General features: G+C 41.2%; 1 protein-coding gene across 1 annotated transcript in view; it reads right to left on the reverse strand.

Moving 5' to 3' along the window:
• SLC26A4 (solute carrier family 26 (anion exchanger), member 4) overlaps nt 1–18,817 on the reverse strand; it is a 44,675-nt gene extending 25,858 nt beyond the window's left edge. The window contains exons 1-7 of the mRNA XM_008567367.1: nt 18,281–18,817; nt 17,578–17,847; nt 17,323–17,489; nt 15,171–15,310; nt 8,180–8,290; nt 6,063–6,247; nt 5,332–5,496 (exon numbers count right to left, since the gene is read on the reverse strand). Of these exons, the coding sequence (XP_008565589.1) occupies nt 5,332–5,496; nt 6,063–6,247; nt 8,180–8,290; nt 15,171–15,310; nt 17,323–17,486 (765 nt within the window). The 5' untranslated portion in view covers nt 17,487–17,489; nt 17,578–17,847; nt 18,281–18,817. The remainder of the gene's footprint in view (nt 1–5,331; nt 5,497–6,062; nt 6,248–8,179; nt 8,291–15,170; nt 15,311–17,322; nt 17,490–17,577; nt 17,848–18,280) is intronic.
• Between the last annotated feature and the right edge of the window lie 50 nt (nt 18,818–18,867).

Below are 18,867 nucleotides of genomic sequence, written 5' to 3' on the forward strand. Positions count from 1 at the left end.
AAAAAAAAAAAAAAAAAAAAAAAAAAAAAAAAAAAAAAAGAAGGTATTCACTGGAGGCTGGCAAGTTAGGTCAGTTGGTTAGAGTGTAGAGCTGATAACACCAAAGTCAAGGGTTCAGATCCCCATACTAGACAGCCACCAAATATATATATATATATATATATATAAGATTTATTCAAAGGAAAGTAATCTTCACTGGGAGATTACTTGTCTCAATGAATACACTTTTTTGTTTTTTTGGTGGCTGGCCATTAAGGACATCCAAACCCTTGACCTTGGTGTTATCAGCACCACACTGTAATCAACTGAACTAATTGGTCTGCCCTATAGACATATATTTAGATAAAGGAATGGAGCATATTATAATTTATAACATGTATCTTACTTATTTTTACAGATGAACTCTCCTTAAAATAATTATAATGACAATCTGGTAACAACTGTGTACAATGAACATTAAGTAATCTAGGAGTCTTTTTGCCATTAATCTCAACTCTCTGGAACACATTCAAGAGTAAGGGAATGAATTTAAAAAAGAACAAAAACGAGTAAGGGAATGGGGGAGAAGTTATTGTGCAAGCACAATACATTCCACCAAGTGCTTGGGCTAGAGTTCAGGCATTTAACTTGTAGGAAGTCTTTTGGGCTTTCACTCAGAGGTCAGAGAGTATTTTTCCTCTTTTTTTCTTTTCTTCCTTTCTTTCTTTTTTTTTTTTTTTTTTGCTCTCATTTTAAATCCAGTATTGACAAGTTTACTTTGTCTGCTTTCCAGAGACACTAAGAATTGCTAGAGGCGTCACTAAGAATTGCTAGAGGCAGATACACTGACAGCAACAAAATGAAGCAAGTGACAGCCTGGTGAAAAAGAAAACTACCACAAGCAGACACAATAACAAGAACTTAGGACATCTAACACAGGAGCAAACAGCCCTGCCTACGTCAGAGGCTTGAAGGTTATCACTGCTGTATTGCCATTTACATAACCAGTTTTCTAATGATGACCCTCATTAACTCATGAACTAGGTATAATACTTTGGTTACTTGTTGATACAATAAAGGTTTACTTTTCAACTCAGATGGAAAAATTCAAACTCAAAAAACAGAACATTTGGAATAATTATCCCAATCACAAGAACATTTTCACTTTATAAAAATAATCACTATAGATTTCCCATTTAATCTCTGAGAGTCACTTAGGCATTTGAATAAAAGGCACTTATTGTATATTACAAATGTAATATGAGCTGCAAAAAACAAAATCAGTTTATATTACACAATTGCACCAAGAAAGACATATGAGTGTATATATTGTCTACAGATCAAGTATATCATTCAAGATCTCTTATGAAAAGTTCTACAATAGAAAGTTTAATCTATGTAGAAATAAAATTCATCCATATAAACTGAATACAGCCATATTGTACTCAAAGATATAGAAATGAGACTCTTAATTTTTGGGGAGGAAATAATTAGTACATTCTAAGATATTGTTTGGTCAGGGGAGCTCTGAACAGTAATTCTAATTTAGTTTACTATTAAAATATTTACTAAAATGTTTAAAATATGGAAACATATATGATTCTGTATTTTAGTCTGGTATTCTACATAGTTCAAATCATGATAATGAGCTTTTCACTATGGATAATATTTTACTATATTTCCTACCATGTTTGGAGAATATTAGGACCATTGTATTTAGATAATTTCTTTATTCTTGCCCAGCATTACCTGGGTCTATGAAGCCATAAGGAAAAAATTATGCTCAGTATTGCAAATGAGGAAATTTGATAGCTAACTTTTGGAACTAAATTTATTTTACTTCGTCTTATCTCAATGAGTATAATAAACCCTTCATAATCACCTCTCGCTGTCAGGCATTTCCTGCTATCAGATCTTTTGTATATATATAAATCAACTCTTAAGGTGTTACTTTCTTTATTACAATGGTGTAAATTTTACAAACTGGAATAGGTTCAAAGTAACCAATCTGCTCAAGCTTACTGGTGGCTTTCAAACTGAGCTGGTTAGCTCAGTTGGTTAGAGGTGGTGCTGATACCACCAACATCCAGGGTTTGATCCCTGTACTGGTCAGCCGCCAGAAAAAAAACCAAAAGAACTTTCATCTTTGGGCAGAACTTTTCAATGTGGTTTTCCCCCTCATTAAGGGAAGAAATAGAGCAGGCAGCATCAATCTAGTGAGCAATCAAAGAGGCTTCCCTTGTCAATTGAGACAGACTATTCAAAGTGAATAATGGGTACATTTCACAAGTGAGTCCATTTCACAACCACTCTGAAATGGACTGTGGGACTTACTTAGATAATTGAGTAGCTACATGGTAGCATCAAGAATATTACTGATTCTAAATTGCTGCCAACTCCCTGTCATTCTCCCTTCTGCATCCTATACCCATCATCTCTGGTATTTTTGAATTAATTTTTTTTCTTTCCTAATATTTCCTCCTTCAGTTCTTTGTGTTCATTATTTCCAGCTATCAGTACCTCTTTGGGAGACTGGGGCAGTACCTCTTTACAACAAAAAGGATGTTAAGTACATTCAGACAAAGTATTTTACAAGAATTTTACAGTCTTTTCTGGAGGAATCCAGTACTACTCTGCATTTACAGAAAGATTCTTTCATGAATGATTGCAATGGTAAGCCATAAGAAAAATTCCCTGTTCGGGGACTCAGTGGCTCATTCAAACCTTAGTCATTTCTAGATCTACTGATTTCTTCTTTTCAGAAGAGCAAGCTTATATTCACCACCACATTGGGATGACTGAAATACCTTCATCCAATTTTGCAAGCCTGTGAGGAATTTCTTTCAGAATTCTATCACACATGCTGAAGAATAGTATTCAACAGGAAATAAGTTGCATAATGATTGTGTTTGATTTAAAAACTATTTTTGACCTTGGTCTAGTTTTTCTTGGTCACTTTTGTCCCTATCATTAGTGGGATCATTTGCAGCAAGTTTCTTCTTAAACATAGTCCTAGGAGACCAGAAGAACTATTTCTCCTGTTCTGCAGAGGTCCAGCAATGGCCAGGGACCCAGGTCAACCACTAGCCTAGGCCTCCTATGATCTGTGTGGATGCAGGCCTCGCAGTGTTCACACAAAGAGTTGAGCAGCTCAGTGAAGGATGTCTTGGTGGGTTCAAGAGTCAGTGAGTTTCTTTTTTTTTTTTTTTTTTGTCTTTTGTCTTTTTCCGTGTCCGGCAACGGATTGCAACCCTCAGTGTTGCCCCCGTACCGGACCGGGGACCGGCAACGGGATTGCAACCCTCGGTGCTGCCCCCGCGCCTCGCTCAGCCAGTGAGCGGGAACCGGTCTGTATGCAGTGCTTCCCAAGCGGTGCACTTATCCAGTGCGCCACCGGGCCGGCCCAGTCAGTGAGTTTCTATAGGGAGCAAACAGTGCCTGGCACATGATAAGTATTTATTGAATAGATGAATTGAATGAATGAGAATGAAGGAATAAATGAATGAACAGTTGATAAGGAAAGTGTGAAAGGAAGTAAAAGCAAGACATGTCAGGGTCTGCCAGAGTGACAGAGCCTGTTAAAATAAGGAAGTCAGAAGGTCTGAAAGAGAACCGAAGACTTGGTAGGGAGAAAAAAAGCAAGTGACCAAAATAATGCTGAATCAAAAAACATTTGTCTTTTTTTTTTTTTTTTTTTAAAAGATGACCGGTAAGGGGATCTTAACCCTTGACCTGGTGTTGTCAGCACCACGCTCACCCAGTGAGTGAACCGGCCATCCCTATATGGGATCCGAACCCGGGGCCTTGGTGTTATCAGCACCGCACTCTCCCGAGTGAGCCACGGGCCGGCCCTCAAAAAACATTTGATTTGATTCAAGTGCTAATGTCTTCTAATAGTCTGGGTCTCTGGGAAGTGTACAGTAAGCTCCATGAGGTCTATTCATTCATGATAATGAAAATAACAATAAACTGAGTTCTTACTATATGCCAGATATTGTGCTAAGTGCTTTACACAAATTTTCTTTTTTAATTCTCACAACTCTAGGAGGTAGCTACTAGTATTACCCTCATATTGCAGTTGAGAACACTGAGGCTTAGGGGAGTTACGTATAACAAGATCACACGGGTAGCAGGTGGTAGAACCAAGACTCCAATTCAAGTCTGTTGAAGTTCAAAGTCCAAGATTGTAATCACTGTGTTATTCTGCCTCCTCTATCTGTTCCCGCTTTTTAGCATAGTACCTGACCTGCAGTAAGCACTGAGTAACATCTATTGAGCAGATGGAGCAATGTGGAATTATGGCACTGTTATGAAATTGAGTCCATTGCTGACAACCTCACTAATTCTTAGATATGTGTGCACAGTGGTACGTTGTTTTAGAAGCTAATAGAGGGGTCATTAAAGACTCAAACTCCATTCTTAATGTTGGCACATTATGACTATTTCTGCAGAGTATTATTTCCCCAAGGTAGGGTGACATCATGTTATTATTATCATCATTTTCAAGCATCAATAACATGTTTTACATAGAGTATATATTTAGATGAGAGTATATACTCAAGAGCTTTTTAAAATCCAATTTGTGTGATCTACATCCTTCTTTTGCATCTCTTTTACATGTTGAATCATCTCTAAATCTAATGTTCCTTTTCATCTATAATTGCTAAGACATTTACATTATGCATTTTATGGACTCTTATCGTTAGAAAGGTCTATTCATCTCCAATCATTTCACTTAGTGAATAAGAAAGGAAAGACTTGAAATAATAATTTCAAAATTACTTTTTTTTTTTTTTGAGTACTTATTATGTGCCATCTCCTGGGCCAAGTGCTTCTTGTCTATTCTTATTTAACAATCCAATGTGGTGGATACTATTACCAGTCCCATTTTACAGAAAAGGAAACTGAGGCAAGGCAATTTGCTCACATGGTTAGTAAATAGTAGAGTCAGAATTTGAATTCAGGTCCATCCAACTCTAAACCTGAGCCTTCAGCCACTACCTTACATGATGTGTTCAATGTCACTTAGCTTTTCAAAGGTGAAGCTGAGATGAGAACTCAAGTCTGTTGCATCCCAGACCAGTCTTTACTTCATTATACCACTTTGTTTTCATTCATGTTTTTAAGTGCAGTACATTTCTGAAATCATTTTGACCAACTGGGAATGATGATTTGCAAAATTTGCCTTCTTCAATGTTACTCCTGATTTTATATTGCTTCTTTCAGAGAAGAATGGCTCCCAAAGTATGCATGGAGGAATATAGGCTCTCCAGACTCAAATTAAAGAGAGAGAGAATATTGTTTTTCTGAGATGAACTGTGACACATCCCTGGAGTAATAAGCAACACTTACATAGATAATGGAGAGAACTCCATTGTAACTTTCAGTTGAAATGTTGAGGACAATGCTTAACTGTGAGACCAGCACTTGGAAGGCAGCAGCTGTTGTGAATCCACCAACCAAAGGAACTGCCAAGTACCTCACTATGAATCCAATCCGCAAACATCCAAATATCAACTAGGATAAGAAGAAGGAAGGAAAAATTAAATGCTTGCCTGAGAGAAGAACCAGCTCTCTGGAAATATTTTAAGCTTAACACCAATTAAAATACCAGTAGCTTGTTTATAACACAAAATACTTTTAGGAAACAAATCTGGATTTCTTAATCCCCTATCTCTCCCCTCCTCTCCACCACTCTAAAATTCAAAAACAATGTGTAATGTAAATCTTGAAGTATTTCTATATATACACTAAGAAAAGCAAAAATCATGTATCTTATTTCTGTGACTTTCAGGTCCCATGGCTCTGCTCACCAGAACACTATGAGTTCCCACACACTTCCCTTATCTCATCCTCAACTGAATCACACACGTTCTGCCTTTTTTTCCCCCTTGTCCCTGAGTTTGATGATAAGTGAGCCTTAAATAAGTGGGGTCTTGCTGACCGTTTTAACATCTAACCTAAAACAATGTAATTTAGAAAATAACTTTGGGGTCCAGGAAATCACATTGTTTTGCTTTTAGGTGAATCTTTAAGTCCACATAAAATCACACTAAACTATATTTCACTTGTAAATTCCTTACCTGTAGAATTCCAACCAAAAGAGTCAGGGCGCTTGCGATCAGTACTCTTGCTGCATCTCTGGCCTCAGAGTCTACCACAGTAGTGTTTAGTGCAGTTTCATTACTGCTGGATGTCATGAAGTTTTCGTCAGGGGCCATGCTCAGAACAACAGATCCCACCATTAAACTGACCACTGGAAAAGGTCCTGAGGGAAAAAGTCTTTACCAATTAATCAATTACATATCATAAATGTTTAAAGTCAATGTGTCTACATAGGATTAGAAGGATGTGTGAACTAATTAGCTGTGACTATGAAAATATTGTTTGTTCATAAAAGAAGCTAAAAAGTGATGTCTTGAGGCATTCTTGACCCAAAATGGGCAAGAGAGACATGTAGGTAAGTGATTATAATACAGCAATCAGGATGCTTCGTGAGTACACAGAAAGGGCATCTAAACTATCCATGTGTGATCCTCATGTGTATGGGGGTTGAGAGTGGGGATGAGAGTTGCAGGAAAGGTTTCCTGGCAGAGGTAGCATATAAATTGAGTCCTTCCTTGTTCCACTTAATTTTTATTCCATATAATCTTATTCATTTCCTAGAGTGTCTAGTGTCCTGATCTCTGTGCATCTGAGTACCTTGATCAATATCACATGGTACAAATTAGGATAAAGAAACAGCAAAGGGAGTATATAGTTTCTTTTTCTTTTTGCAAGACAAATTAATTTTTATATCAAATGCCAGTCTATAAGATTCTATGTTTTTTCAAAAAGTACTATTTCTTTCCTGCAACTGCTCTATTCCACAACTATTTTACTCATGATGACAATGATGATGATCCTATCTTTTGACCATGGAAGGTTTTAGGATTGGGAGGACTCAGAACCCAAGCCCAGTAACCTGGAGTGTCTAAAAGTATAGCATATAAAGACAAAAATCAGCTTTTGTGTTCCTCACCAAGTCAAGCATTTCATACTGATCAATATTCCAAGATGAGGAAGTTCTTTCAGCCAATAACCTCTTCCTGATCTCCTTCTTCAGACAAAGCAATAAGCTAGATACTGGGAGAGATACAACTAAAAACAAGGACATGAGTTGGGGATAGAGTAGATGGTTGTATTTATTTCGAGAGATAGATATGTCTAGCCAGCAGATGGATGTAGGAGCAAAATTATCTCTAGTATAAATGTCAAAATCGCAAAATAGCATTAAAACATTCATTTGCTAGAACATTCAAGCAAAAAAAATTCAAATTTTAGGAATGGCAGGAAGACCTATTATGAGCCATACAAAGAAGGAAAGCCAGGCTTAACTTCTAAATTGTTTTGGCAAGATCTTGCCAGTCTTCCAATATTAGTAACTAAAAAAATAAGTATGGTCTTTAATGTAATAATGGATATGTATTGATGAAAATAATTTAGTGCATGCTAAATTAAGCTAGTAAAATAGGTTCAAAGACTTAATGAGATTTTTTTTGCCTGTCATTTTATATTTTGGAAGAGAACACTTTCTAAATACAGAGTCAAATTTATTACATTTTTTAAAATGAAAATATGCTAAAATTTGAAGATAGGCTATAATTTTCAGTCTTTCAATTTTTTCCTCTTCATTAAAAAAAAAGTTATGGGGCCTGCCCGTGGCTCACTCGGGAGAGTGTGGTGCTGATAGTACCAGGGCCACAGGTTCGGATCCCATATAGGGATGGCTGGTTAGCTCAGTGGGTGAGCGTGGTGCTGACAACACCAAGTCAAGGGTTAAGATCTCCTTACTGGTCATCTCTTAAAAAAAAAAAAAGTTATGGGGCCTGCCCGTGGCTCACTCGGGAGAGTGTGGTGCTGATAGTACCAGGGCCACAGGTTCGGATCCCATATAGGGATGGCTGGTTAGCTCAGTGGGTGAGCGTGGTGCTGACAACACCAAGTCAAGGGTTAAGATCTCCTTACTGGTCATCTCTTAAAAAAAAAAAAAGTTATGTATAAAGCTAACTAACATCATTGAGAGGGAAAAGTAGTCAAAGCACTGAAGTCCTATTTCTCTGAAAAATATTAACAAAGATATGGAAGCATGATGCACATAATATAGCTGAAACACTTTAAACATAAAAAAAATGCAATTGTAAAATATGCTTATAATTACCAACTGAGATATGCCTTGATGTTCCAAAGATAAAGTACGTCAAGATAGGGAAAAAAGCAGAGTAGAGGCCATATCCAACAGGAACTGCAGCTAGTAGGGCATACGCCATTCCTGTAAATTTGCAAAACAAAAGTTATGGTGTATTTCTACTGCACAAAGAAAGGCCTTTTCATAAATATCCTCAATTTACAGCTTCCTTGTGGTCTCCCTGTTTTGCATACAGACTGTTGCTATGCTAGGATGCAGAACATGATCTGAATCAACTGGGATAATGATTGCATCCACAAACATCACGTGCTCAACTGAATTGACTCAATTGATTAGTTATTTAGTTATCCACTAATCAGATCAGTGGGAAAAAACAGTCAAATCAGTTGTTGATTAACAACTTTCTCAGTTCAGTCCTAAGGCTCAGACCAGTTTTGCACATAGACAGAAGTGAATTCAGGGTTCCTCTGTGTTCTGAGGAACATGGTCATTGTTGCATGCTGTTTCTCCTTTCTTGTTGGGGAAGATAAGTTTGACTCAACAAAAGAAAAAATATGACAATTGTACACAGCACAGGCAAGACATCTCTCTATGCTGGTGAAGAAGACCAACTCTTCCATTGGGCTATGCCAGCAGCCTCTGGGCCTATAAATGTCAGGCCTTGGAGAAATTGACATGGAGAGATGTGAAGTAGAAGGGGAAAAGGTGAGAAAAATCAGGATTCAAAACTAAGTATGCATGCTCCTACTTTTGTAAAAGTAAACATGTGTATTATATGCTTTAAAAATCTGGAAAGATTTTAAATATGAATTCAGATATACAAAATGACAATGAATAATATAATAAACACCCATGTACCCACCAGCCAGCTTAAGAATTAAATTATTGCCAGTACAGTTGAAACTCTTAATGTACTCTTCCTCAATCACATCTTTCCTCCCTCCATCCTCAGAAGGCAACCACTATCCTGAATTTGGTGATTATTCCCAGGCATTTTGTTTTACTTTTATATAGATATGCATTTATGTGCATAGCAGGATATATACTAAAATATTAATGGGTTATCTGTCTAGTAGGATCAGAGACTTCTAGTTTGTGGAGGAGGTATTTTTTCATGTTCCTTATATGTATTTTCTAGTTTTCTACAATGAGCATTCATTCATTCATTCATTCAACAATTCATTATGCACCTATTATGTGTCAGGCACTTAAAACAAAGTCTCTGTCCTTGTAGGGTTTGCATTCTAGACAAATATGTATTATTGGTGCAATTGTTTTACTATATAAATTACAACAAGGAATTACAATAATTAGTAGTCCCAAGAATGTGGAATAGAATAGAAAGGTGACTCCACAAAGGGAAGAAAAGAGGAGGAGGGAATAAAAGCTCAACCTGTCTGTTTCCTATAGACATTTTTCAAGTGTTACTCAAACTTTCATTTCCCTAAACTGGGCTCTGTGGTTCTTAATATGCCTGGAAAATGGGGACTTTCCCACTTTTCGTATAGGGTATCCTATTTAGGGACAGCTGCTACTCAGATATCCTGTAATCATCTTTATTATATAAAGGAAATTGGTACAACAAATTTGAAATTATAAAATTTGTAGAGAAATCTAAGCCATTGATTTAAATTATAGAATCTCTGTGTTGGTACCCACAAAGTGGTGTCATATACTGATAAAGCAGGGGCTAATAAACATTTGAAAACATCTAAAAGGTAAAGGCAGGTCAGAATGCAGTGGTGTTTACAACTAATGATCTCAACCTGTTACCGATTTCTTTGTTCCTTCTCTATTCCCACTGCGTCACTTGACTCACCTTAAAAATAAATAAATAAATAAATAAATTTTAAAATAATGATAAAAGGCGAAGCCTTTTACCATGTAAAAACACAGCGAGAAGATGGGCCCTCACCAGAAACTGAATCTGCAGGCACCTTCATATTAAACATCCTAGCCTCCAGAACTGTGAAATTTCTGTTGTTTATAATAAAGGAAAAAAGAAAGAACAGTCAAAAGTAGAAAGTATGCTGGCCAGTTAGCTCAGTTGGTTAGAGCGTGGTGTTGTTAACAGCAAGGTCAAGAGTTTGGATCCCCAAACCATCCAGCTGCCCTAAAAAAAAAAGTAGAAAGTGGACAGCAGATTCTCTACAGCTGTAAGTAAAGATAGCCCTAAAAGGGCTGCATCAATCTTTTCCTGCCTGATAGGAATTAAAAAAAATTTTTTTTAATTTGTTTATTTTTATTAGCATATTTTTTTTTTTACAAATCATGATTTTTCTTTATGCCCTTTACCCGACCTATTGCTCCCCAAGCCCCCTCCCCCCCTCCCCCCATCTCTAGTAACCTTAGTTTTGTTCTCTCCTTATGAACTCATGCGAATTTTCTTTAATAATAAAAATCAAAAAGACCCCATTATCCTTAGCAACTCCCTGGTTTCTCAGTAACTTGAGCCTGCCATCTCATGAATTTTTCCACCACTCCTCAGCCGCCCAGCCAGTGGTTATATCAGGGACCTTGTCATCACTGGAAACTGCACCACCCCTCTGAAATCCCCATTTTGAGCCTCCCTCTCTCCAGCTACAGCTTCTGAACCTTCCAGCTCGCCTACTCCAGAATCCTTTTAGCAACATGTTTTTTAACTCATGAGGCTTCTAATCCATTAGCTGATCCACTTTCTCCTGTCCTTGATACCCTCTTGTCTTCACTTCCATCTTTGCCAAGCACAGATTCCACGCAATTTCACAAATACTCTTATCTCCCTTGTTCACTCCTTCCCTTTCTTGTCTGGCAAAACCGCAATCTGGCCGAACCCAAACACCCACCTTTGTTTTTTTTTTTTTAATCACAGCCTTTGAGCAGCTAGATAAACTGGACTGGACCCATCTATATGAAAACTAACCAGTTTCATGTAAAATTTGTGATTACAAGTCCCAGACGGGCACTCAACACTGCCTGGCAATCCAATTACATTTCCTCAAGAAGTATGCTTTTTCCTCTCTCTGAGACAACAACCTCCCCTACTTTCCTTGAACTGCCCATCCCACTTCTCCACCAGACTTGAGGCTGACACCTTTCATACTTCATCGAAAACATGGAATTCATAAGAGATGCTCCCAAGTTGCTTTTTCATCAAAGTTTCAAACCCTTCCGCATCTGCACCATTTGGACTATCTCTCTATGAAAACAGATGAAATAGCCCTCCTGTTTTTAAGGAGTAATCTTCCCACTTCTGTTCTCAACCCCCCCACACTTGCCCTTCTCACTAGTTTGGTTCTAGTTGTTTCTCCTCTACCTCTTGGGCCACAGATCACTTCCTTTCTATAAGGTCACTCCAATCAGTTCACAAATATGTTCTAGTATCTCCTATATTAAAAGAAAATCAAACCCTTCCTTCCCTCCACCTTCATACCTTATCTCCTTCCCACTCACAGCCACACCTCCTAAAAGCAGTGTGGATTCCTTTATCATGCCCTACCCCTCAGGAGTGGACCACACTCTTGGCCCCGCCATCTTTTTTTTTTTTTTTTTCCTTCAGCAGTGGGAGGGTGTTCCTGGCAAAAACTGGAAACCTGCTAGTAAAAAAGCTGTCCACTCCCTTTTATTTATTATTTTTTTTAAAAACAAAACCTCTTCTCTTGGCTTCCGGTCCCACATTCCTCCAATTATTCTTTTCTCCAACTTCCTGGGCCCAACTTTCTCAAGCTCTTCATTGCTCTCCCTCCTCATCTTCTGACCTCTAAGTACTCCAGCCGTCTTCTATTCCCCATCTGCCCTTTCTTTCTAGGTAATCACAGGCATTCCCACTCCTTTAAATATCACCTCCAAGATGAGGTTTCCCTGACTTTATGTCTAGCCCAGACCTCTCCTGTGACCTTCCTACTTGTGTTAGCTCCAACTATTCTCTATTTGGCATCTTCACTTACATGTTTCTCATGCCTCTCAAACTTAGCATGTACAAAAGTCAATTTTTGATTTTCCATCCCAAATCTGCTCCTCAGCCAGTCTTTGCCATTTTAATAAATGACATAGCTATTTACCCAGCTGCTTAAGCCAACAACCTTGGAGCCATCCATGATTTTCCTCCATACTCATCAGTATACAGGGTGAGCATCCCTAATCTGAAAATGTAAAATTTGAAACGCTCCAAAATCCAAAACTTTTTGAGCACCGACATGACCCATATGTGGAAAATTTCATACCTAACCTCCTGTGATGGGTTGCACTCAAAATACAGGTACACAAAAAACCTGAAATCCAAAATACTTCTGGTCCCAAGCATTTCTGATGAGAGATTCTCAAGCTGTATATTATTGATTGTTGCTGCAAAATATATTTCGAACAAGGATTGTTAGTTTCACTTTTTTTTTTTTTTTTTAACAGGAATTGAATCTTGGACCTTGGTGCTATCAGCACCACGATCTAAACAACTGAGCTAACCCATATTTCAGATGTGCAGTGCTCTCCATATCCTGTCCAATCTGGTTCAAGCTGGCATACCTGCCCTCAATCCAGTTCAGAGCAATATTCCCACAGGGCTGGGGATAGGGTGGGGCAAGTGAGGTGCCTCGGGCGCAGTATTTGAAGAACCAGCCACAGAGTGAGTACCTCCCTTGCCTCATCCTAACGTCAGTCCTGCCCAACCTTATCTCGCTGTTACCCCGCCCTCCCCCAAAGCACTCACCCACACTAGAATTCTTCCTGTTTCTTGAAAATACTAAACTCTTTTTGGCCTCAGACTTTGCGCTTTTACCTGTGTACTCTTTCTACTCGTCACATGACTGTCTCCCTCACATCCTCTGGTCTCTGACAAAATTGCACCTCCTCAGTAAGGCCTTCCTTTACCATTGTTTCTAAAATAGACCTCCCTTCCCAAATTAATTCCTATTATGGCATACTTAATCCAACTCAATGGATATCACAATCTATAATTATTTTTCTGTTTATCTACTTGATTATTTAATTCCCACTTCTACTACTGGAGAAATTCTGTATGCCAGGTATTCAGCCATGAGGATACAGTGGTTTACTAACAGGCACAGGTACTGACCTCCATCTCACATTCATCCTTATGGTTGAATATCTGGCATAGAGAATTAGTATATAGATACTGACACAGGATTGTTGTGAGGATTACTTGAAATAACTGGCCAAAGTCCTGACCATAGTATCTGATAACTTATTAAGCAAAATTAATTATTATAAGATACTTATCTATGAAAACTGGGGAGATGTGGAGCTTGAAATACCATTTTTCATATATAAAGATGATTCATTATTAGGAATGCAGTTTATCCTCTTTACTAAATATTTATGAACCCATCTTCAAGGTCACTTCCAAAAGGTCATGGAAAGATTTGTAATACTTCTAATTCTATTTTTCCACAAACTTTTAAAAAGTACCCTCATATTACATGCTTAGTCTTTGTGCTAAGCACCTGCTAAACAAACATGAATTAGACATGGTTCCTTTCCCCCAGGAGTCACAGCCATGTCACAGCCATTGGAGCCTGTGATGTAGAGCACTTGGCAGTGTTTAAACTTTGAACTGCACAGCCCCATCCTGCTCTTACTCCCGTCTGCCTTTGTGGTTGAGAACATGCCTCATCGGGCTGAGACTCCACATAGGAGCCACAGAACATCCTCCTCTATCGGAATCTACCTGGCCAACTCTGACTAATCCTGAGAGCTTCACAACCAAATTTTAGCTCACAATATTGCTCAACATGTATTACTAACTTCTGAAATAGTCTGTTTTCATGTCATCTTTCTACACACATCCCCATCACTTCCCATTACTTGGCAAACTCAGTCTTAACCGGCAGGGAAACTCAGCTTCAACAGCTCAACTTCCAGGAAGCCATTCCCAATCCCCTAAGACATTAAGCACAGCTCATCTACACTCCCTTCACAGGAAATGTTACCCCTTATCACACTGAATTGTTATCATTTAGTTATCATCCAGTGAACTATGAACTCCTTGAAAACAGGTGGTGCATTTTATTTGTGTCAGCATATCTAGTGCCTGGAACATGCTAGATGTTCCAAAAAATTATAATAAACAAAATTTCTGCTTTCATGGTTTGGGGGCTTTTGGGAATTGGGAAGGACAGTTAGGGTGGGGAGGGTGGGGAGAGGGGGCGAGGGAGAATGCCCATACTGCTATGCACCAACTATGCAACAGATTTCTAAGATGCTCATGGAAATATTATGGTATTAAGCCAGTTTCAAAAAATAGAATAACTACCTATGTTGGGACATTTCCCCAGATTAAAATAGGAGGATGGATAAAAAGGGGGAGAACAGAAAAACTCAGGTGTAGTCCAGGCTAAAATACTTCCCTCAGTTTCCTTAAAGCCAGTTTACATCCCATGTGTGGGATGTAAAATTATTTAATGGGCTTCAATCATCATTTTTTAAAAATAAGCAGAATAGAATAGAACAGAATAGAAAATATCAGAGTGTATCATTGTAGTGAGGATATTCACAAAACTTTAGATATGTGTGTACATGATGTAAAATGTATTTCTTTCTTTCTTTCTTTTTTTTTTTTAAAGATGACCGGTAAGGGGATCTTAACACTTGACTTGGTGTTGTCAGCACCACGATCACCCAGTGAGCAAACCGGCCATCCCTATATGGGATCCGAACCCATGGCCTTGGTGTTATCAGCATCGCACTCTCCTGAGTGAGCCACAGGCTGGCCCTAAAATGTATTTCTTACTGTGAGTTGTGGTCAGTAAATATTCAGAAGCCATTTCTTAGTATATGCCTCTAATTTGGAGCCATACAGCTAGACAAGTAGCAGTTTTCCAGGAAGAGAACTCTATGGAAGAGGAGAAAAGAGGTGGATCTCTCCACAAAGGGGATCTAGAGGAAAGATGAAGGCCTTGAAGGGTGAACAAGCATTTGGTACAGACGCATGCAGTCACAGGGAAGTTATGAACTGCTGCTATTGACCATAACTCTCAATCACTTGAGAGCCAATCCACCAACATCTTACCTTGCAGCGTACCCACTAACCCAGTACTAACTCCCGAAATGATGTCACTAAGCAGCCATTCCTTGACTTGGTATTTGGGGATCCACTGCAAGATGGGCAAGAGACTTTTCAGCACGCCAACGGCTCTCTTTCTTGAACAACTGTCAAAAAGCAAGAAAACTGTGTTTCTGATCCAATCTTGGTCATAATCAATTGCAAATCACAAAGCTGTGAACTGAACTCTGCTATTTAGAAAAAGAATAAGAATTTCTTGGAAAATACTAACACTGAAGTGCTTACCATGCTTTTGCCAAGAACTGTATCTATCCTTTTAAATGCAGTATAGTAGAAAACTCACTCCTTCCTTTTAAATCCTCTGGGAGAATATCCCTACACAAAAACCCATTTTTTGGTTTAGCCAGAGACTGATCAATATTGAGTCTCTAAATGGAGATCAATTTTCAGACTTCTTCTTTTTTTTTTTTTTTTTTTTTTTTTTTTTTTTTTTTTTTTTTCTTTTTTTTTTTTTTTTTTTTTCCTTTTTGTCTTTTTTACTGACCAGTAATGGGATCGCAACCCTCGGTGTCACGCCCGTACCAGGGACTGGCAACGGGATCGCAACCCTTGGTGTTGCGCCCCGCACCGCACTCAACCAATGAGCGGGAACCGGTCTCCACATGGGATCCGAACCCTCGGCAGGAGCGCCGCCGCGCTCCCAAGCGGCACACTCTCCAGTGCGCCACCGGGCCGGCCCCAATTTTCAGACTTCTAACACAGGCACCTTATTATTATTTTCTTTAAAGAAATATAAACATGCTGCATATTTTGTCAATATAAGCTTGGAGCCAGTTTTTACAAAATTCTGACATGATGAGTATATACTTTATACCTTGCTGCTTACTATTTTTAAACTTTTACAACCTATAGATAAAAGAAAAAAATCAACAATAGGTGGACATTTACTCCTGATTCAAATAATTTTTTTAAATTGTGACATTTGGGCTGAGCCCGTGGCGCACTCGGGAGAGTGCGGAGCTGGGAGCTCAGCAGCCCTCCTGCCACGGGTTCGGATCCTATATAGGGATGACCGGTGGGTCTGGCTGAGCGTGGTGCGGCCGGTCTCAAAAAGGACAAAATAAATAAATAAATAAATAAATAAATAAAATAAAATTATGACATTTAAGAGACGATTGGAAATTTTAACAATAACTTAATTTTTTATATTAAGGAATTGTTTTCTGTGATAATGAAATGTGGTTATATGTTTTTAGAGTCCTTAGAGATAAATACATACTAAAATATATACTGACAAAAAGATACACTTATGGGATTTGCTTCAAAATAATACCGGAAGGAGGCAAATGGGTGGCAGTAGATGAAACGAGATCAACTTTGAGTTGATCATTGTTAAAGCTGGGTGATGAATAAAAACATGGGGTAGTAAAAACATTATACTACTATGTCTGCTTTTCTATATATTCAGTCTATAATAGAAGGTTTCAAAAAATAAAATCTGGCAATTAGTTGGCTGTCCTCTAAGTTCTTTATGTTTGTGATAGCTGATTGTGGGCGGCACATTTGGATTTAGAGACCGATGGCGGTTCTCCCTAGGGGTCTCAGTGTCTCAGAAGTGCTTAGAGCACACTGTGCTCTCCTGCATTCTCGCTTTCATTCCGGGTCTAACGGGACGGTTCCTACCTACACTGGCTTGAGAGTTTCAAGGAATTCCGGCAGGTGATGGGTCTACCCATCATCTTATTTATGTTTGTTCGTGTATTCATTTGGGCGGCTGGCCGGTATGGGGATCCTAACCCTTCATCCCTTTTAAACTAGCCCCTTCCTTCCCCCTTTCCTCAGCCTGGACGTCACAAGAAGGCAGTAGGGCCCGCTGTACCCCGAGGTGCACTCCACAGAAGGCTTCCTGAACCCACCGTCCCCAAGGCTTAATTTCCTAGACAAGTTAATTTGGGGCCGGAGACTGACGGTACCACCGTCCGACCAGGAAGGGCGGGTTGAGGACCGGAGACGCCTGGGAGTCGGGCCCTGGGAGAAGAAGCGGGCGTTCGGCCCGGCAGCCGGCATCCCGCGCTTGGCCGCAGGGCACGCGCTCCCGGCCCGGCGCCCCGGAGGCCCCGCTCCACTCCTCCCCAGGCGGGGCCCGCCCGGCCGCTACCTGCAGCCCTTGGCCAGTCTCTCCCGCAGCGTCTTGCGCTCCCGCAGGCGCCGCTCGTGCTGTTGCTGGAAGGCGAGCTCGCTGTAGACCGGCCGCGACACCACGTAGCTGCAGCTGTATTCGGAGAGCTGCGGAGGCTCCGATTTGCCGCCCGGAGCTGCCATGACCTGCGGGCCGGAGGACAACGAGGAGAGAGGAGATGCAGCGAGAGAGGACAATCGGAGGTGAAGAGCGAGGAACAGAAAGAGGTGCCACCTGTTAGCTGCCTCTCGGCCCCACCAGTTGCAGCCGACCCCGGCGAGCTCGGTCCGCGTCCTGCAGCCCTCGGCGCTCGAGACGCGCCGCCCCCCGGCACACACGGCCCGCCTGCAGGGGGACACCTGAGGACCTTCGGATCCCTTGGCCTGCACCTGCTGCTCGAGGCTCCCCGACTCCAAAGGAAGTGAGCTCGCTTTGGGGACTTCCGGAGCTCGACCCTGGCCCCTCGGGCGGGCAGCCAGGGCGCTGTCCGCGTCCTGAAATCTCCTAAACCAGGGCAGGGGCGGAGGCCCGGGGCGCGTGCGAGGCGGGAAGGGGACGGACACTGTGCGCGTCTCTCCCTCCCCGCACCCGACCCAGGGCGCAGCTCCAGGAGCGCACGGGGAGAGAAGCGCAGGCCCCGGGCCGGCCGAGGGACCGCAGGGCGCGTCCCCGGGACCCGAGGCTGCTTGTGCTGCAGGCGAATTCCAGCAGCGAGTCGCGGCTCTCCGGGGCGCAGAACTTTCGGCGAGGGGAGCAAGTCTCTTTCCCCGTCCTATATTCCTAGCCTCCTCCTCGCACTGTGCTTCTCAGGAAGAGGCTGTACTGCCCCCTGCCCGCCCGCCGCGTGCCCCTCACCAGTCCCGCTCCCAACCACGGGCGCCTCCCCGGCAGTGCAGCCCGGCTGCGGGGGCAGGGCTGCATCCAGCGGCGGACTCACCTGCCTCGGCTCGCGCCCCGCCCGGAATGCCCCGGGGAGGGCCGGGCCGCCGCCTTTATAGCGCTCGCTGGAGGCAGTAAGACGTTTTATTTATGGAGCAACAGAGACACCTTGGTCGAAAGGAAGGACACACAGGCTGAGGTCTTTCCCCACTGATCCTACCGGGAAAGAAATCCCACCCCTCCTACATTCTTTCCTTTTCCCGAACCGGAAAGGCTGAGAATCTCACTGGCTGCCCCGCAGGGAACACCCGGATTCCTCATTCACCCCCCAAGTACTTACGTGGGCTGCAAGGTTAGGGACGGGACAGCCCCTGCGGGACCAGGTACAGGGGAGCGGGCCGGGCGTGGGAGAGGAAGTCCGCGATGGCTGGGAGCGCCGGATTGACTCCGAGGTGGTGTGAATCCGAGACCCGGAGGAGAGGGGCAGTGACCGGTTCTCTATGTTAATAAGGCGCTGGGTTTCTAGAAAGTCTTTAGAAGTACTCAGTGCGTGATGGTTATAGAAAGTTTATAATTTACTCATAGATTTTAGATACATGTCTCTCTCTCTCTCTCTCTCTCTCTCTCTCTCTCTCTCTCTCTCTC

The sequence above is a fragment of the Galeopterus variegatus genome, unplaced genomic scaffold (assembly GCF_000696425.1).
Source record: "Galeopterus variegatus unplaced genomic scaffold, G_variegatus-3.0.2 Scaffold313, whole genome shotgun sequence".
In the NCBI taxonomy this organism is placed as follows: Eukaryota; Metazoa; Chordata; class Mammalia; order Dermoptera; family Cynocephalidae; genus Galeopterus; species Galeopterus variegatus.